This window comes from Lissotriton helveticus, chromosome 9 (genome assembly GCF_964261635.1).
Source record: "Lissotriton helveticus chromosome 9, aLisHel1.1, whole genome shotgun sequence".
NCBI lineage: Eukaryota > Metazoa > Chordata > Amphibia > Caudata > Salamandridae > Lissotriton > Lissotriton helveticus.
In genome coordinates, this window is record NC_136070.1 from 31,487,597 (window position 1) to 31,509,323 (window position 21,727).

Below are 21,727 nucleotides of genomic sequence, written 5' to 3' on the forward strand. Positions count from 1 at the left end.
GAGATCGGTGATGGGCAAAGATGCGATCAGTGATTGGCAAAGATGCGATCGGTGATTGGCAAAGATGAGCTCAGTGATTGGCAAAGATGAGATCAGTGATTGGCAAAGATGAGATCAGGATTTGGCAAAGAGAGATCAGTGCTGGCAAAGAGAGATCAGTGATTGGCACAGATGAGATCAGTGATTGGCAAAGAGGAGATCAGTGATTGGCAAAGAGGAGATCAGTGATTGGCAAAGATGAGATCAGGATTTGGCAAAGAGAGATCAGTGCTGGCAAAGAGAGATCAGTGATTGGCAAAGATGAGATCGGTGATTGGCAAAGATGAGATCGGTGATTGGCAAAGATGAGATCAGTGATTGGCAAAGATGAGCTCAGTGATTGGCAAAGATGAGATCAGTGATTGGCAAAGATGAGATCAGTGATTGGCAAAGATGAGATCAGGGTTTGGCAAAGAGAGATCAGTGCTGGCAAAGAGAGATCAGTGATTGGCACAGATGAGATCAGTGATTGGCAAAGAGGAGATCAGTGATTGGCAAAGAGAGATCAGTGATTGGCACAGATGAGATTAGTGATTGGCAAAGATGAGATCAGCGTTTTGCAAATATGAGATCGGTGATTGGCAAAGATGAGATCGGTGATTGGCAAAGATGAGATCGGTGATTGGCAAAGATGAGATCAGTGATTGGCAAAGATGAGATCAGTGATTGGCAAAGATGAGATCAGTGTTTGGTAAAGAGAGATCAGTGTTTGGTAAAGAGAGATCAGTGATTGGCAAAGATTAGATCAGTGATTGGCAAAGGTGAGATCGGTGATTGGCAAAGATGAGATCAGTGTTTGGCAAAGAGAGATCAGTGATTGGCACAGATGTGATTGGTGATTGGCAAAGATGTGATCGGTGATTGGCAAAGATGAGATCAGTGATTGGCAAAGAGGAGATCAGTGATTGGCAGAGAGGAGATCAGTGATTGGCAAAGAGGAGATCAGTGATTGGCAAAGAGACTCTTAGGACGAAGGTTCCCCCACCATGCAGACGGCTGTGCCACCCTGGCATTCTGCTACCAGTGGCCTCTCTGTCTGCTCTGCCTCCCACCAGGGGTCTCAACATCCCTGAGACTACTGAGGCACATTGTTTTTATTCCTCCATCTACAAAACACTAGCCTTTCCGAAACTTCAGGCGTGCCCAGACTGTACCCACAGGGAGGGTGAATAGCAGATGTCACTCAGCAGGCTCTGCAAGGATGATGCACCTGTATACATCACCTGTGCCAAGAGACAGGAGTTTATTGAACCTCTGAGGGAAAATCTGTGCGGTTCTCACAACCGAGGCCCTTCGCTTTCCCTGGGTGTGTGCTCTGTGAATGGGTTATCATGGTGTGTTTAGAAGCCAAGGAGCACCATAGAGGATGCCCTTGACGAGAAGAGGGAGCGAGGAGAGGGAGTCTGTACCCTCAGGTGTGTGAACCACTCGTTCACGGAGCAGCGCCCATAGTGTGCGCTTTGGAGACACGCCAAGAGGTGGAATCCGTATCTGGTCAGGGGCTCTTCTGCAGCTATGGCACGTGTGCCAAATGCAGAACACAGCCACGATTGGCTCAACAAGAGCCCTCTCCTGAAGGAGACCTCTGGCTTGGGATGTCCAATCCATATCTAGTTTTTATTGCTTGCTCCCACCCCCTTCCTCTAGTGCAGGAAGCTCAGTGGAAAAACCCTTGAAACCTGTGAGAATTACCCATTGTATGAAAGTAGGATCTGCTTCTTATGTTACCCCCACTCTTTGCTTCATGTTATACTGTTTTTGACTAGTCTGACAGGGATCCTGCTAATCAGGACCCCAGTCTGTCTGCTTTCTCCATAAATTGGTTATAAAATTTACTTACGTACACTCCAGATTGGATACTGGGTACCCTTGTCAGTCCATAGTATATGGTACCCATGTACCCAGAGCATCCCATGAGCTGAGACATGTATTATGCCACCCATGAGAGGCCATGCAAAATGGGTCTACAGGCCTGCCATTGCAGCCTGTGTAAGTTGGTGCATGCACCACTTACTGAAGATATAGGATTACTATACCTAAGGGTCACTACACTTAAAACCTATAAGTCACCCCTATAGCAGGTCTTGAAATCCTGAGGACAGGGTGCTTGGTTCAAAGTGAGAGGGTGCCACTGCATGAGAAGGACACCCAGGCAGCTTACGGATTCCATTCTCCCAGGTTGTTAGTGCTGCAGCCATTTACAACATATAGAGTGGCATTATTCAACTGCGTGATGATCAACTCTAAAACGGCTGAAAGTAACCCTATCGTCTTTGGTGTCAAACATTGTAGAATCATACTCCTACACCGGTAACCAATGTGGGAGGTATGATTCCACACCTCAGAAACAAACTTTGTGAGGTACCTAGTGCTCCCGGTACCAGCCTTCTAATCCTGGGCAGCCCAAAAGGGTTGCTGCCGACCATTTCTGCCCTCCTGCTGCTGAGCCAAGCTCGAGCAGGGGAAGGCAGGACAATAGGCAACCTGTCACAGGGAGGTGTGACTACCTCCCAGACAGGATTTCATGTATTAGGCCTGGGTGGGTGTGCTTGCCAGCGACTGAAAGTCTGCATGAGGGGCACATTATGTGGCCCTGTGCATAGTCCAGTTCAAACCAGTCCTGGGAGCCGTTGGCTCCTGCTCTGATGTGTAATTGCAAAAACAACAATTGATGGACAGAATGCAGAACAATGTCATACATTCACCCCAGTACAGAGATCTGGGCCTAAATCCATTGTTTTTTTGCACTCCACACCACCCCAGTTCAGAAAGTGTGTAATTGGACAAAGGACATGGGAGTAACCTCCCCCCTGGGAGGGTCCCTTGAATATGCCTAACCCTCTCCCGAGGGTTCAAAAGGGCTCTGTAGGACCCTAGATTCGACGTGGACAAGATTCTGATCAAGAAACCACTGAACTTCGACCGTCTGGGCACGCTGGACTTCGTTTGGGCCCGACTTCGTCTCCCTCTCAGTCTGAAGCATCGTCTGTGCCCGTGCACCCTACAGGCTCGATGCAGGACCTGTGGAGCATCAAGGACAAGCAAAGATATCTCCCTTGGTGAGAAGGAATCACTCCCCTGAATTCGGAGGCACCATAAGGCAACTGACCGGTCTGCTGATCCTGAGCTCCTGTGGACTCCGAAGGCTCCAGCAACACAGGAGGTGGGTTCCACATCCCTCGAGGTCCGAGCTGCCCTCTGATCAAGTTTGAGGTCAGAATCCCTCGTGGGGCTCCAATACCCGTACTCCTGTGCACACAGTACTTTTGCAAGTGCACATGCTTGTTGGCATTCCCAAAACAAGTGCACTGGGCTCCGAATAGCCCCAACCTCTGGCACCATTTTCACCAAAGAACTTTGGCCTCCTCGCACTAAGTGCTCCGTGGGCTGTTGCTTTGTGAAACTGCTCGAGGTTCCCTTGCGACTCCTGTGCATCCGGCCTGTAGGTCCTCTTGAGGGTCATCTTTGCTTTTCTTGGGCTCCCCTGGATGCTCTAGGCTAGCCCTGACTCCCCTGTGTTTGATGAGTCTCCTGGACCTTGCAGGACCGAACCGTAACCTTTCTCGACCATCTTCGTGAGTTGCTGCTGCCAAGGCTTGTTGGTGCTCCAGCCAGACACCGACCCCTCAGCACTCGACACCCATCGTGGGACAGCTCGTATCCGGCTCCTGGTCATCCTCAACATCTCCTGGTCCTGGTGGCTGCAGAGTCAAGAACCCCCTCAACGCACCTGAAGCACCGGACACGGTGGGCATTCGTCTACCAAGCCCCTGGTCACTCCTGAATGACCCAGACTTTGTTCCCTCGGCTTTCAGGTACTCTTCACCAAGAATCCACCTTTGGATTCCAATGGACACTTTCTTCCTTCCCACAGTGGCATTTCCTTGAAGTCCTTGATTGAGATCGACTGCGGTTTCCGACACCACTTCAGCCCTATGCACCTGCCTTACCTGGGAAAGGTAACTCTGGTACTGTGGTATCCATGGGTGGGGTGGCTTTTCAACCTCCTATGATCCAAAGGGCTTCTTCGTAATCCACTGGGGTGGGTCCTTAAACTTTAAAACTGGAACCGCAACTCTCCCATAGAATTGTACAGCGCATGGTTGAGTTCCTACATTGCACCCGTCCTCTGTGGAGTCCCTACTTACTCACCTTGGGTGGTTCCTTGGGGTCCAGCGTTCTACATCCTCTAGACACTGTCTTGACTAGAGTCGTGGTTCTTAAACCACTATTTTAGTATGTGGTTTGGTCTCCCCCTGGAGCCCACTGTGTATTAGTGCTACTTATGATTGTTTCGGTGCTACAGTATTGTGTGCTTTGCGTTTATCTGCGTGTAGCAGATACTGTGAAGTATTTACAGTGTTATAATAATAAATACATATTTTATAACTACTGTGTGGTTCTCCTTTCATTTAACCAATACTATAAGGTTGCATTCTGGTAAAACAAGCTGCTTAACACTCCTTCAAGACTAAGCCTGAAGGCTGCTCTCCACAGCTAACACTTGGATAGCTTTCTCCGGTTATCTGTGACCTCTAAAATCACCATAAGGGTTGTCTGGACTGGTACAGGGTGCCCACTTTAATTAGTGGACATCATATACCGGGCCAACGTCTCACACCCATGCTCTGCTCTGCTGGGGAGGTTTTATTTAAATCAGACAGTGACTTTCCACCAGTGTCCACAGTCTCTCGAAGGGGGCCCAGCTCCATGCAGACGACTGATGGTTCAAGTGAATGATGAACCCAAGGGCAGGGACCACCTCCACTCCTGGCTCGTTTAGGTCAATTGATAGCAGCAACCAAAATAGCCCTCGATAGAGGCAAACCCAAAATACTACATCAATGGGCGGCCACTGCTCCGTTTGTTTGTCTGGCCTTATTCTTAAGCCTCAAATTATGCACGTGGTTAATGCTGCAATTACCAGTTAAAACTAACAAAAACATCCTCCTATTTCTTTTACTTATTAAATAGAGATTTGCTCATTAGGGCTGTGGTCCTACCATGCCTTGGCTCTGCAAATACTCAGTTTAAAACAGTTTTGTTACACAGCGAGAAAGGCTTCAAACATAAAAGAAAGGGCTGTCGGGGTTCTTAGTTCAAAGAAATGAGCTCCGCTTTGGAAAGCTCTGCCTTGGCTCCCTGTAAATCAAGACATACCTTATGACCTGTGGCTGCTCACATATATGTATGCATCAAAAGCCCACGCACATATGTATATATGCATTAAAAGCCCACGCACATATGTATATATGCATTAAAGGCCCACACACATATGTATGCGTGCATTAAAGGCCCACGCACATCTGAATCTATGCATTCCAGGGCCACACACATGTTTGCATGCATAAAAGGCCCACACACACATGTATGTATGCATTAAAGGCCCACACACATATGTATGTATGCATTAAAGGCCCACACACATATGTATGTATGCATTCCAGGGCCACAGTGTCTCAGGCCGAGAGAAAATATCACCAGATAGGACACATGAGAACAACAGGCAGGTGAGGCTGACTTCGCCATGGCCTTAGTAAGGCCGCGTTGGTGGAGCAACTTTGGTTCATCCCTTTGAAAAGGCCTGGAGCCAGCAGACTGGGTCCCTGAACAACATGTCGGCTTTAGGAGGGCGGTTAGGACCTTGCTCTCTAAAAGAGGCAGTGGTTGCAAGCTAGCGCTGTTGAAACGAGCTTTAATGCTACGCCCAACACACATACAAATCTTTTGTTTTCAACACAACCGTCAGTACCAACTCTTTTCCCAGCATAAGTGGCACCATGGAATTTACTTTCAGCAGCCTGGGGACGACCAGCTGACCCCTGGAGCAGTTGTAGGTGCCCATGGACAACCACATGTCCACCAATGCTAGTGTACTGGGCGATGCCCACCCCTGCAATCTATTTTAGCAACCTTTAACCACCAGAACCCTCACGTTTGTACTTTCTGTTTTCCCTTTTCAGTCTGTGTAGTGGGGTTTGCATATTATTGATTGACAACACCCCAGCAGGGTCCCAATCTGCTGAGCATTTGCTGAGAATCTTCCCTTAAAGTTGGCAAGTAGGGTAAAGGTCAGACAAACAGAGACACATCTGTTCCCATAGGCTGGCCCACCCTTAGATCCACTGGCTCAGTTCCCTCTTCAAGAAAAGGAGGACAACAAATTCCTCAGAACCCGAACATTTCACAAGCCTTCCAGATCTGCAGCTGCAGGATATCAGGGGACATAGACTTGAATAGTAAACAGCTGTAGTATTTACCATCTAAGAGCTGTAAAACGGGGTGGTATCGTGGTCCTAGGACGGTCCGGAACTGTGATTAAAGGCCGCTCCTTTTTAGGTTTCGCCTGCTGTGAAATCTATTTTGTTTTTAATATTAATCACCTCCTCTCTTTGCTGGCTTTTCATTAGTTCCTGCGCTTGTCACTTAATTTTCCTCCATTTCTGTTGGCTGTAGCATATTTTCGTGCATTTACCAATGCTTGTTCCTCGTCTGCTTCTCTTACCAGTTTCCCGTTGCCGTTACTGTTAACGTTTGCGTTGATGGACTTATGTTTTCCATAAAGTTTTGTCTCTTAATGCTTTTTCGTCTTACAGAAGATTTATATAGCGCAACAATCGCCTTTTGGAAATTGGCGTCTCTGGTTCCGTCTGGGGCTGGATCAGGTCCTTTCTTGAAGCTCGCACGCAGCAGGTCTGACTCTCTCTGTGTGCTTCGGAGCCTCAGCAGCTGGCCACTGGTGTCCCGCAGGGATCATCCCTTAGTCCCCTTTTATTCAACATCTATGTTACCCCGTTGGTCTTTCTAGCGAAATCACTGGGGGCTAAGGTGATGGCTTACGCCGACGATACCCAACTGCTGGTCTCTTGGGGAAGAGACGATGAATCGGTCCAGTCGGCACAACACTATCTTGCCTCTGTCTTCCATTGGCTGGCCCAGGCTGCAATGAAGGGAAGTCCGAAGTTCTTTTGTATGGAACTTTTCAGGTCGACTTCAGAGCTAAGCTGTGGCCTCCTGGTTTCCCCCTGCCTAGTGCAGGGAATAATACTGCAAAAAAGTCTAGGGATTTGGTTTTCGGAAAATCTGAATTTCTCGACACAAGTCAACAAGCTTGTCGGGACATGCTTCGGCACCTTGAAGGCCCTGAGAAAATGTCTTCTCTTTCTCCCAGGTCCTGCTAAGGTAACAGTGGTTCGAGCTTTAATTTTATCTCGCCTGGACTACGCGAATGACCTGTATGTGGGCATTCCTGGGACCTTTTACGTAAATTGCAGGTTGTTCAAAACTCTGCCGCCAGACTCCTGCTTGGCCTGTCAAAAAGGCGCAGTGTGCATATGCGCTCCCTGCACTGGCTCCCCGTGGTTTTCCATTGCCCACAGGGCCCTTTATGGCAAAGGCCCGAGGTATCTCCAGGATAGATTTGTTTTCTACTCCCCTGCCAAACAGTTTAGATCCTCCTCTCAACTCTTATCGCAGACCCCCAGATTCAAGCGCCACAGGTTGGGCGGTTGCTCGGTTGTCAGGAAAGCTAGTGCAGCCTGGAATTCTCTTCCTTTAGCGCTTCGGACCATTCATCATGTGATGTTAAAAAAAACCTTAAAACATTCCGGTTTTAGACGTTTTCTTGGTGCTGTCTGCCTTTACCTCTGCACGCGCCAGGACACTCTGTCGAGTAGCTGAACGCGATACAAATTTATCTAACATAACATATTACAGGAGAAATTAAATGATTCTTGGCCCAGAATCACAGAATGTTGCACTGTTGAGATGCGAACCGGGATCCCCAGGTCTCGAGTGAACAGCTCTAGCTGCTGCGCCACATCCTCTCAACTCCCATGATACTTGTAAGGGAGCTCTTTCATTAGTCCCAGTGGGATTGATTTATTATCCGTCACATAGGCGAAACAATGCATTACCAATGCTTGTTCACTAAAGGATTCTTCAAGCAGTATATTGACCATGACTGCATGTGATTCATGTATCTTTCTGTGTCCAACCTTACCACCCAGAATAGTACACATTTCTTAGTTGGGCTTGGTTGATTCGGCTGAAGGCTATTTGATGAGTTAATTTTTAGCTGTATCTCTTTTTATACGTCTAAATATCCACAAAGCTGTCACAGTTTAATACATTTTTAATTATTTATTGTAATATCAAAGGTTTTTATAAGTATTTTTTTTTTTAAATGTATTGTTAATGAATTGTGTTTTTGTATTTTTAATCTGCTTTTATGATATTATATATATCGAAATAAAGCTTTGATGATGATGAAAATAAATAATAGGGTTATTGGGAAAAATTGGCATATCAAAAGGCTTCAATGGCTGCATCAACTTTACCAAGATGATGCATGTATTACTTTTCCAGTTGCTCCAGCACGTTTTTCTTTTCCTACCTCTTACGCGCCTAAACATGCATCCTTCATTTCATTGATTCAGTCAACATACAATAGTTTAGCATTCAATTCTCCCTTATCATCTTCACCTAGTCCTATCATTTCTGTCTTAACTATTTCTCCATCTGCATCTCAAATGTATAAGCGTCTATCCTCTTCTTCAAATATCCGTGATAAAACAGAGGTAGAACCTTTATGGGAGATTGATTTCAAACTTTCAATTCCTACTTGGAATAAGGTTTGGATTAAGATTAGGAAAACACCTAGGGCTTCTAATACTACCCAAACTCTATTTTATATTTACAACAGACTTTTATTAACTCCCGTTTCACTCCATAAAATAAATCCTACTCTCGCTCATTTTTGCTGGTCCTGCAACAGATCCTTCAGCACATGCTATTTCATTGCCCCATGTTCATAATTTCTGAGGACTCCTTTGGAGACAAATAAATAATGATTTCCATTCACAAATTACAGTCACTTTTATTAATATATTTGTAGGTAATGTGTCTTTTGATTGGGAAATACACTCAATTTTCATATTATGGATCTACTCCTTGCAGCTACTTTCCAACAAATCACTAGGGCTTGGAAGAACACAGCCAATAATATCTCTTACCAAGCTTGGTGGTATGGGGTTTGTTATAATCATGGGCTCGATGGGGCATATGTCCACCCCATTTCCCTTGCTATAAAACGAGAATACTTATGGTCACCTAATACTCAGTTTCTTGATATATCTGCAAATACAACACAAATTCATAATCCCCGAGTTGAAGAAGTGCCTAAACCTCCATGACTTAGTATTTGTTGTTTATTCACTTATCTATATTTTACATGTATATTATGTATCTTTTGCATATCTTTCCTTTACTATAACAAATCAGTAAATATTAATAATTATATAAGTGGTTATGATTAATATTAATAACTCATCAATGTTACCTTCCCTCCCTCTCCTTTCTCCTCCCCTTCCGGTTCACTTATTACCTTGACAAACTTTTACAGTTAAGATTGTATTTTCTTACATTACATCAATAAATTTCCTTTTCAACTAAAAAAAGAGCCCACCAGCCACATTACCTGGAGCAAGGCCTGACAGCGGAGAAGCGTGGCTCAATGGTTAGAGCGGCAGACCCTGATGCAGAGGTCTGGCCCGGGACCAGGGTTCAATTCCCGCCTCGGCGGGTCTTGGGCTCAATTTCCGACCTGATAATTCTCGCCTCGGTGCCTAGTCTAATCATGGGTCCCACTCTGCAACTCTGGGCAATAGCTTGCTTAATCTCCACAACGGCCCCCACAACGCTGGGATGCCTGGCTTCACCTTGGGGGTGCCCAGGAGTGGACATTTCACAGGAAAGCCAGGATGGGTTCCACAGTGGTATGAATACAGCGCTATGAGACCTCTGGGTAGAAGTGCGCTATATAAATACAAAAACACACACACACAGCGACAGTCTTTCAATACTAGGGCTCGACCGTCCAGGGCACAGGCGAAGGAGGGGAGCTGGTTACAGACTCATTAATGCTGGAGGGAACCAGAAGACATTCTTACACCCCTAAATTGAAGTGCTCAGTGGACTCACAAAACTGGGATTTTTTCCCACTGGGGGATTAGGCGCTCCAAGAAGTAGCTCGTAAATGGTTCAAACAACTGGAACACCGTACAGAGGAACTTAACTGGCATGTAATACGCGCCCTCAGTAAAGCGTCTGTGATATTCTTGGCACTGTGCACTTTCTAATGTAAGGCACATGTTGGGTTGGTTCCAGCTGTCTTACTTCTAGGCCACAAATCCCCCCTGGTCGGACAGTATCGCGCAGGAAAAGCTGAAGATCAGCTCTGATTGATTCTGAATCCTCCTGAAAGGCTTCTTGGCACTAAAGGCGAGACTGGCCGCAGCCTTCATCCTGGGCCTGCATTATGAGCCGGTTATTATCCATTATTTGCGCAATGTGCACCCTCCCAGAAGCCCCAGAGGGCACTCCCGTTCTCCAGTCAATCCATGGAGGCAGCTCCTTGAGGCTTGTTCTTTCCCATCAAGGCGCTTGTACTCCTGAAGAATTACTGCCTTTCTGACACCATGTTTAAAACTCTGGCCCTTAAACCAAGAACAGCCCTCATTCTTGGCTTCAGCTTGACTGTAGATGGGTGGCTATGACACCCCTACCTGAATTTTAGATATATGGACAATTTGATACTATCAGAAAAACAAACACTGGCTTTCTAATCCTTGCTTCTCCAGTTTTCAAAGTTGTGTAATCTTGGAAAAAGTCTCCCTCGGCTTCTGGTCTTCCATTTCTTAAAAACCGAGCTGCATAGAACCAGGCAAGTTCCAGTATTGACCACTATGCAACAGCTGCAGATAACGTGTAGGAGGGAAGCGAAGGAACTGGACAGATACGAGTGTCGCGACAAGGCAATTGTGGTATCGACTCGCCGCTGAGTTCCTTAAATGTCTCATCTTCACACTTAAATGTCTCGTCCTCAACCAAGAAAATTTATACTGAAAAAACATTTCAGACTAGAGCTGACCATTTAGTAGTAAAATGCATTTGCCCCAGTTTCACTAAAAGTAGGAATGCCAACAGCGAAAATTCACTTCTTTATAAACGTTCTTTTATATTGGATGCGACAACCACTACTGTTAACCTGAAGCAGTGATTCTTCGCTCATAAGATCACCACACCTATGGTGTCACCTGACTTACCTTAATAGGCGTCACCTTATGGGATCACTGTTCCAGAAGACCCCTGCATGGTAGTGTCACACTACTCACTGTAGCAAGCCCCATGCCAGGGGAACATTGTCCCAGTGGAGCACCGTACATGTGGTGTCACCTCATTCAATGCAACAGTTACTAATGTATGGCCTCGCTGTCTCATTAGATCTCAATGTCTGCAGAGCATCTGACTCCCTATGACAGGCACCATCATCCCAAGAGAGCACTGTCCCATCAGATCACCATACGTGTAGTGTCACACCCCTCACTGTAACAAGCACCATCCCATAAGAGCACTGTCTCATCAGATCACCATAGACGTAGTGTCACACCCCTCACTGTAACAGGCACTATCCCGTGTGATTGCTGTCCCATCAGATCACCATAGACGTAGTGTCACACCCCTCACTGTAACAGGCACCATCCCGTGTGATCGCTGTCCCATCAGATCACCACACGTGTAGTGTCACACCCCTCACTGTAACAGGCACCATCCTGTGTGATTGCTGTCCCATCAGATCACCACACATGTAGTGTCACACCCCTCACTGTAACAGGCACCATCCTGTGTGATCGCTGTCCCATCAGATCACCACACATGTAGTGTCACACCCCTCACTGTAACAGGCACCATCCTGTGTGATCGCTGTCCCATCAGATCACCATACATGTAGTGTCACACCCCTCACTGTAACAGGCACCATCCTGTGTGATCACTGTCCCATCAGATCACCACACATGTAGTATCAAAGCCCCTACTGTAAAAGGCACCCTCCCGTGTGATCGCTGTCCCATCAGATCACCATAGACTTAGTGTCACACCCCTCACTGTAACAGGCACCATCCTGTGTGGTCGCTGTCCCATCAGATCACCACACATGTAGTGTCAAAGCCCCTACTGTAAAAGGCACCCTCCCGTGTGATCGCTGTCCCATCAGATCACCATAGACTTAGTGTCACACCCCTCACGGTAACAAGCACCATCCAGTGTGATTGGTGTCCCATCAGATCACCATAGACGTAGTGTGACACCCCTCACTGTAACAGGCACCATCCCGTGTGATCGCTGTCCCATCAGATCACCACACATGTAGTGTCACACCCCTCACTGTACAAGGCACCCTCCCGTGTGATCGCTGTCTCATCAGATCACAAAACGTGGTGTAACACCACTCACTGTAACAGGCACCATCATCCTATGAGAACATCAGATCCCCATACGTGTAGTGGCACATCTCTCAGTGTAATAGGCACTAATATGTGTAATCTCTGTCCCGTCAGATCACGTGCAAATTAGCTATTTTAGAGATCTGGCTTTGATTAATTTGTGCATTTTAACACTCTTTCCTTGGCATGCTGCACTTTGAAAAAGAATGCTACATTCTGATTGCTGATTAGCTGTCCATATTGTCTTTTACATATAGTCTCAGTCACTATTTTAGGAGGAAAGCTTTAATTTGAGGAAGTTTTTAGTTGTGTTAATTTTTTTAAATGTTTTTTGTGCAAGAAACCACATAAAGTAGATTTGATTTGAACTATATTAGAGACCCCATTTTACCAGTGGTCTTGTCACATACATCCTTATGGGCTACCATTATCTAACATGGGCTTGGTGCAGCATAAGAGGCCATCAGGACAGTCAGCCTCACTCACTGCACTGGGCTCCATCATCAATTCAAGGTTTGCACACTCGGCGTTTCGCAGCACCACAGAGTCTGAACAAGTGCCCAGCCGAGGGCCTTCATCAGGGCACATTGATGAGGAGTACAACACAGCAAACTGCTTTTAGGAAACACTTCAAAACGACTGTTGAGACACACCCCTGACAACCACTGTACTTTAACTGATTCAGTCTCCGTGAGACACTCGTCACAGGGATCCAACGCCACCAGATCCCAAACAAACTGAGATCTGGCCCCTATAGGCATCTGAAATCATGTTGACATACAATTAATAAAAGCATGTGACAAAGCATACCTCGGAGGGGGGCTGTGGAGTGCTGATGTAGAAGATCAGGAACAGCCTCATCTTGTCTTCGGGGGTCCCCGCTGTGAGAGAGAGAAAAGGCGGAACCACATTATATGTTGTCTCAGAATTATGCTAAAATGAGGGCCAGTTAAAGCTGTAATACGGAGGACACTCTGACCCCCTGAGGAAGGCGAGAGCCCTGCACTCTCACAGTGACACCTGATGGCCGGAAAGGGAAGTACAGCTAACACTGTCCATACACAGGAGGAAAACAATTCTGGAGACATCTGCTGGCGGTGAGCACAGCTCCTGCACAGGGTGGAGACATAGTGCAAAAGGGCCTTTCACAAAACAGACTCCAACTTACAATAAAATCTTGTTACAAAAAAGTCAACCTGAAACTAGTCCTGCTGAAAGAAGTACTCCCTACATGTTCTAGAGCTGGAGTTCGAATAGAAAGGTAACCCAGTTCTAAAACATGTGGCATGTGAGTTTGTAAGATGTAGGCATTAAACACAGTTATGCAAAGTAAATCTATCTTTTGGAGTGTAGGTTTTTACCGGAGAGGCTCCTGCAGTCTATGTTTTAAAGCAGAAACCATGCAAAGGACAAATGATGTCCCATCATCACAGTGACACCTGCTGGCCGGGACTGGGAATGCTACAAGAGCAACAATCCCCAAGGCAGGTAGGCAAAGTACTATTTACATAGCGACACCCACTGGTCCAGACTAGGAGTGCAGCAGGATAAAGAGGTCCCTAAGGACGGGAGGATGAGCACTGCTCTGAGAGTGACATCTGCGGACGGAGAGCTCCTATGGAGTGAAATGCAAGTGCCGTTCCAGTAAACCTGCTGTCCGAACCGGTATATGTGCTGCTACAGTAAAGCCCCTGTGTATCCTTCCAGAACCCCCTTAACGAACACGTGCACCTCATACAGGCCAGGTTAACATCTCCCGGGATTAACCTGTGTATCCTTGCAGGTGACATTAACTATGCTGGGTAAACATGAGAACCTTTCCAGGTGAGGGAGCCCTCCCAGGGTAAACGTGAGCACCCTTCCAGGTGAGGGAGCCCTCCCAGGGTAAACGTGAGCACCCTTCCAGGTGAGGGAGCCTTCCCAGGGTAAACATGAGCACCCTTCCAGGTGAGGGAGCCCAACATGTGTTGCCTTCTTGATCACGGTGAACTGTGCATCCTTCCAGGCCCTCCTCAATGAACAAGTGCACCTCTTATAGGTCACTTTGAAACCAGCCGTGTGTGAACATGTGAATACTTCCAGGTCGGGGTACCCCCAGGCGTGAACATGCGAGTCCTCCCGGTCAGGGAACCCCCTCAAGTGTGAACATGTACGTCCTTCAAAGTTAGGTAATTCCCCCAGTGTGAACATGTGTGTCCTTCCAGGTCAGGGAACCCCCCAGTGTGAACATGTAAGTCCTTCAAAGTTAGGGAACTCCCCCAGTGTGAACATGTGTGTCCTTCCAGGTCAGGGAACCCCCCCAGTGTGAATCATTTACAAACTAAAGTATACGAAAAAAGTGATGGATGGAATGATTAAATTAATCTCAGGCACTGGTAATTACTGAGGGTCGAATCATCGTTATTGTGTCCACCATCCCACCTCAGTTTCCCCCAGCCATATGGAACTCAGTCCTGCCCCTGCTCCAATGGGAATAGAAGCATTTAAAGCTACCACCAGGACAGGGAGTTGGAACTCGCGCACACAGAGCATCGGGGGCTTTTCCTAGCAATATTTCTTATACCCAATCAATTCTAAGTTGAACAATATACGCCCTCGATCATATCTCTTTCAATGTAATAGTTTAGATTTTGCCTTAGTTTCTCAGATTGATTTAATAAAATATGATAAAATAACTGCTTGAAGATCCTGTCGCTGTACCGTTTACAAATGATTAAGGACGCCAGAAGGCCGTTTACAGGAAATGAACCTCAGAGATCTAGTCTGATCCACTTCAGGATATCTACTTTCTCATTGGTACCAAGACTTCAAAACTGCACCGTGGACACACAAGTGTCCAGTATCCATGGGTGGGCATTTAACCATGCAAGGGGGTTGGGAGTCTGTGCTGTCCTCAGCACAGGGTCAGCATGGGCCCTCTTATGCTCAACAAGTTCCACCGTTGGGAACCATGCCACCCTCTGTAGGACACCTGCTGGGGGGGCATTGCTTCCTGTGAGCAGAGTCAGCAGGAGCCATCTAAGAGTCAACATGCCATGCACCAAGACAAGGGGACTGCAAGGTCCAATCACAATATATGGCACTTGGTAAGCCTGCGGTACTTAACATCAGCCTTTGGTGCTACAGCCACCAGCAGGATAGCAGAGAAGACGACAATAGACAGAGCACCAAAAATAAACTAGAAGTACAACATGACTGAATAAAGCAATCATCCACCCATAGAGGTTCCATTGCTCGTGGATCCAAAGAACGAGGTGAGGATCAGGTAGCTGGGTGCCCAAGCGGTGAACGACAGGACATGAAAGAGATGCTTTTTGGTTCCCTGTGCCAAATCATTTTACATTTAGTGGAAGGTAAAGCCCAAAGGGGACAAGGCTCCTTTGTTGAGAATTGTTGGAAGTTGCACGTAAGAGCACTTCAAGATTGCCTGCTGTCTACTTTGTGCAACCCGCCCTCCCTCGTGTAGCGGTCAAGATATAAAGACTGCCTTGGTAAAGACCTTGTGCATACCTAACCGTTCAAAGATCCGTTCAGGCTTCTCCTTTGAAAACAGACCAAGATCCTGACAGCAGGGACCATCAGAAGAGCTCCAGATGCAGAGATACTGCCCTGCCTAGCTTCAGCTCTGGTCTATGCTCCTATGTACCTCCACTTGTGAAGTTAAGTGACCAGTGGACACTCAAAGGCTGCCAGAGGGAACTTCTTCCTAGTACTCTTGGGCACTATCAAGCTTTGCCCTTGACCAGACATAGAGTGGTGTTTACACGAAGCATGGGGGCAGGAGTGTCTTGGGATTCGGATAAAGACAGGGAACTGAAGTCAACAGGGTCGTGTTTTGTGAGGTCTAACATGCTACTGGGCCATTGTTAGAATTGGGGGTCTCTGGTTGGCGCAAGTATGCACTTGTGACAAGCAGGGACCCTCTCCTCTAAGTCAGGGCGAAGGATGACCCCTTAGAATTACCCTTGCTCACCCTCTAGGTGTGTGGCGTGAGCAGCCAAGGCTATTCTTCAGGCGTTATTCAGTTAAGCATTTGTAATAACACACACAGTAAAATGTACCAATCCCCCCACAAATGGACACCAGGCTGTGAATATATAAAAATACGTTCTCTTTATGTAAATATATATATATGAGCAGTTCAGACTTATTACAAGACCAATAACGTTTTTGTATACCAACAGATTGTAAATAGGCAAGCTTTTCTTTAGTTTCAAGTTCAAAGGTGGATTTCCTTGTTAAATCACTTCTTCATAGTTCTTTCTGTTACAGTTATTTCCAAAGCACCTCCTTGCACCAGTTCGGGGGACCTTAGACTTGCCCTGGGCCTCTGGTGCGCTTCGCAGCGCTTCCCCCGCTCTCCTGGCGGAAACTGACCCGGCCCCTACGCATCGGGCGTGAGGACGCCTGCGTCACGTACGGCTCTTCCCAGCGGCTCGGGGACAGAGCTAGACGCGAGCCAGTCTCGGCGGTGCGACTTGCGGTGCGGTCAGGTAGGGAGGCGGGGAACTGGGAGGCCGGGTGCGCTAGGCTGCACACTCACTCGTACTCATGGTTTCACAGAGGCGGGTGCGGCCGGTGCAATGAAGGGGAAATAACAACGTTGCGGGCCCCTAGCCTGATACCACAGCTTTGGGGACTGCTGCGGTCACTTGGTGAGAGTCGGCACGGGTCAGTGCGACTCCGATGATGGGGGCACTTCTGGATCCTGACGTCAGCGGGCGTGTGCAATCAGGCAGGCGCGGCCCGCGACCCTCAGCACGGCGGTGCAGGGGTCTCCTCAGCGGGGGCGGCGCGGCCTGACGAGTCTCTGGGATGGCGAAGCGGGGTCACAGGGCACGGTCCGTGCAGCTGTCGACCCGGCGTGGATCACGATCATCAGAGGAATTCCGGCGGGAGGGGGGAGAGCGCTTCAGCGCGCTCCAGTAGCAGGCAAGGGGCAGAGGAGCAGGAAGCCTAGCGCGGGGGCAGAGAGCGACTCCGATCGGAGCGAGGCTCTCACGGGGACAAAGGCAGGCAAGCTCCCGAGTGCCACAGCCCTAGGAGGGGCGATGAGGGGCGCAGTCTGGTTCCGGCGGGATGCACACACGGCTCGAATGTCAGGACGAGCAAAAGCACCAGGAACCCACTAGTCCTGGGGTTCAGGTCAGGGGGCAAGCTCCAACAAGCCCTTGGAGAATGTTTCAAGCACAAGTCAGCAAAGTCTTTTTAGCAAAGTCTTCTCCTCTCCTTCCTCAGCAAGGCAAGCAGCAGGCCAGTCCTTCCAGCGTCTTCTTCTCCTTCTATTCGGGCAGATGTTCTTTGTGGGAAACAGGATTCTGCTTTACAAGGAGCAGGGCTCCTACTTTTATACACCAATTCTTTTGACTTTTCAGGCAAGGGGGGCCTTTGCATAACTGCTTTCAGTCTCTGAGCACTTGTTGGGTGTAGTTCTGGCTTCTGCTTTCAGTGTGAGGGCAGGCACATCAGACGCTCCACAGGGAGGTGGAGCCAGCATTGTGTGGACAGGGGCAGCCAGGAGTACCTTGATGACAGTGCTTCGCCCTTCCTGGGCCAGGTGCCGGCTGAGTCATCAGTCGCTCCCCAGGGGGGCGGAGCCAGCATTGTGGTGGCAGAGCACAGCCTGATTAAGAGTCCAGGGGCACTCCTACCTCCCACTAAGGTGTAATCCTTGCATTCACCACCTGTCATCCCCCAGCCCTGTCACTCACACATCCCAGACAGTCAGATACACATACTGCAGAGGCGGGCTGAAATGGTTAGGCAAGCAAATGCTAACTTTCTAAAAGTAGCATTTGCAAACACAGGATATTAAAATAAACTTTACTAAAAGAAGTATTTTATTATTCTGAGTTCAGGCATATTAAACATTATTTTCTACCATGTTCCCTGAGCCTGCTGGGATTATAGGGTGTAATAATTCCAGCAGCCCATCTGGCCTAAAGCGAACAGGTAGCCTTACAATAGTGAAAAACGAATTTGGCAGTAATTCACTATTAGGACATGACACACTCATCAGAGCATGTCCTACCTTACACTTACAATGCACCCTGCCCCTGGGCCTACCATGGGGGTGACTAATATGAAGTTAAGGGAAGGTTTGGGGGCTGGCAAGTGTGTGCACTTGCCCAGCCAGCATGACAGTACCAGACTGCACGCAGGTTCTGCAATGGCAGACCCTAGACACATTTTAAGGCTGCTTCTGTGGGTGGCGCAACCAGCGCTGCAGGCCCACTAGCAGTATTGGCATTCACAAGCCCTGGCACTCCTGGTGCACTTTACTGGGGACTGACAGTAAATCCAATGAACCAATCAGGTATACCAATCACAGTTACACTTTTCATAGGGAGCACTTGCACTGCGGCACGGGTTGGCCGTGGCGCAGTGCCCTGAGCAGCGGACACCAGCAAAAACATCGGAGGCACATCAGCAAAAAGTGGAAGGGAAACTCACGCCAAGGTGCCAGGTCTAACACGTGTCCCCTCCAGCTGAAATGTGGGGGGAACTACCCTTCCCCAGGGAGTTCCTCATCACTAAGGCGGAAAAACCTGGACAGACCGTCAGCATTGGCGTGATCTGTGCCAGGGCGATGTTCCACCGTGAAGTCCATACCCTGTAGGGAGATGGACCACCTCAACAGTTTTGGGTTCTCACCCCTCATTTGCATCAACCATCTGAGGGGCCTGTGGTCTGTCTGAACCCGGAAGTGAGACCCAAACAAGTAGGCTCTTAGCTTCTTCAGTGCCCAGACCACAGCAAATGCTTCTCGCTCTATTGCACTCCACCTACGTTCCCGTCGAAGTAACCTCCTACTGATGAAGGCTACAGGTTGGTCCCAGCCCTCCTCAGTCATCTGTGAGAGAACAGCCCCTACACCATGCTCTGAAGTGTCTGTTTGCACTAGAAATTCCTTGGAGAAATCAGGGGCCAGGAGCACGGGCGCCGTGCACATGGCAGTCTTCAGGGTGTCAAAAGCCTTTTGACAGGTGTCAGTCCAAATCACATTCCTGGGCTGCTTCTTCGAAGTCAGCTCTGTCAAGGGGGTCACGATAGTGCCATAGCCCTTGACAAACCTCCTGTAGTACCCAGTGAGCCCCAAGAAGGCTCTCACTGCAGTCTGGGTCTTGGGGGGTTCCCAAGCCAGGATGGTTTCAATTTTGGGCTGCAAGGGTGCCACCTTGCCACTCCCCACTTGGTGTCCCAAGTACACCACTGAACCCTGCCCAATCTGGCACTTGCTTGCCTTGATTGTGAGGCCTGCTTTGCGCAGCGCCATCAACACTTCCGAGAGGTGTCGCAGGTGTTCTGGCCAGGTACCACTGAACACTGCGATGTCATCCAGGTAGGCGGCACTGAACTCGTCCAGTCCAACCAACACCTGGTTGACCAACCTCTGAAAGGTGGCAGGGGCATTCTTCATTCTAAATGGCATAACCCGGAACTGGAAATGCCCATCTGGTTTAGATAATGCTGACCTCTCTTTTGCCCCATCGGTCAAGGCGATCTGCCAGTACCCAGACGTTAGATCAAACGTGCTGAGGAACCGGGCAGCCCCTAGCCGATCAATGAGCTCATCAGCTCTGGGGATAGGGTGCGCGTCACTCTTGGTGACTGTATTGAGTCCTCTGTAGTCCACACAGAACCGGAGTTCAGGTGTGGCTCCCGGCGCAGCAGCCTTTGGGACCAAGACCACGGGGCTGGACCAAGGACTGCTGGAGGACTCAACCACCCTAAGAGCAAGCATCTTGGAGACCTCCTCCTTGATGCAGGCCCTGACCCTGTCAGTTACTCTGTAGGCCTTATGCCTCACAGGTAAGCTGTTTCCTGTGTCCACATCATGGACGCACCAATCTGTGACACCAGGAACCAGGGAGAACAGATCTGGAAACTGCCCCAGCAATTGGCGGCAGTCTTCCTGTTGCTCAGGCGTCAGGGTGGGTGAGAGGTTAACTCCATCCACTGACCCATCTTTCTCAGAGGCTACCAAGAGGTCAGGAAGAGGCTCAGACTCCTCCTCTATTCCATCATCGGTTGCCAACAACATGCCCACTTCGGACCTCTCCAAGTGGGGCTTAAGGCGGTTAACATGTAGGACCCTCAAAGGGTTCCTGGGAGACTGCATGTCCACCAAGTAGGTTACCGGACTCTTGCGCTCCACAACCTCAAATGGACCTGTCCACTTATCCTGAAGTGCACAAGGCTCCACTGGGGCCAAGACCCACACCTTTTCCCCAGGCTGAAGCTCTACCAGAGTGGCATTCTGGTCGTACCACCGCTTCATCTCTTCCTGGCTGGCTTCCAGATTTGCCTCAGCAAGTTGTCTGAAGCGCCTGGTCTGGTTTCTGAAGGCCAGCATGTAACTGTATACACTCTGGGGAGATTTCCTGGGAGATTGCTCCCAGCCTTCCTTTACCAAACTCAGAGGTCCTCTCACTGGGTGACCATACAGCAGTTCAAAGGGGCTGAACCCTAGGGACTTCTGTGGCACCTCACGGTATGCAAAGAGAAGGCATGGCAAGAGGACGTTCCACTTACACCTCATTGGACCTTCCAGGCCCATGATCATGCCTTTCAGGGTTCGGTTGAATCTCTCAACCAACCCATTTCCTTGGGGATGGTAAGGGGTGGTGAACTTGTAGGTTACACCACACTCTTGCCAAAGGGACTTCATATACTTGGATATGAAGTTGGTCCCCCTGTCACTCACCACCTCTAGAGGGAATCCCACTCGTGAGAAAATTCCCATCAGTGCATGTCCCACCACGGGGGCCGTCACTGTCCTCAGAGGGATGGCTTCAGGGTACCGGATGGCATGGTCCACCAAGACCAGGATGAACCTGTTGCCCATGGCTGTCTTGGGGTCCAGAGGCCCAACAATGTCAATACCCACTCGCTGGAATGGCGTACCGACCACGGGGAAGGGTTGCAGAGGAGCCTTGTGCCTCCCTCCGCTCTTACCACTTTCCTGGCAAGTCTGACAGGATCTAAAATGAGCATTTGAGCTCTTGTGCATTTGGGGCCAGTAAAAGTGGGTGACAAGCCTGTCATAGGTCTTGTCCATCCCCAAATGTCCTGCTAACGGCACATCATGAGCCAGTCCCAGTAGGAAGGCTCTGAACTTCTGGGGTACCACCAGCACACGGGCTGACCCAGGTTCAGCAGCCTTAGGCTCTGAATAAAGGAGTTCATTCTCCCAGTACACATAATGTGTCTTGGCCTGAACACCATTGGCCTGGTCTGCAGCCTGCTGCCGCATACCCACGAGAGAAGGGCATTCTTTCTGCTCCCTGCAGAATTCTTCCTTGGAGGGGCCTATTTCTTGCTGCCAATGGGTCAGCTCAGGCAGGTCCCCCAGTTCAGCAATCTGTTCCCCAGTAAGCTCCAGGGCATCCCCCTCAAGGTCT

At 48.7% G+C, this 21,727-nt stretch overlaps 1 protein-coding gene across 1 annotated transcript in view; it reads right to left on the reverse strand.

Moving 5' to 3' along the window:
• Positions 1-21,727, reverse strand: part of SCFD1 (sec1 family domain containing 1) — a 459,613-nt gene that overhangs the window by 181,510 nt on the left and 256,376 nt on the right. The window contains exon 16 of the mRNA XM_078659415.1: positions 13,134-13,204. Within this exon, the coding sequence (XP_078515541.1) occupies positions 13,134-13,204 (71 nt within the window). The remainder of the gene's footprint in view (positions 1-13,133; positions 13,205-21,727) is intronic.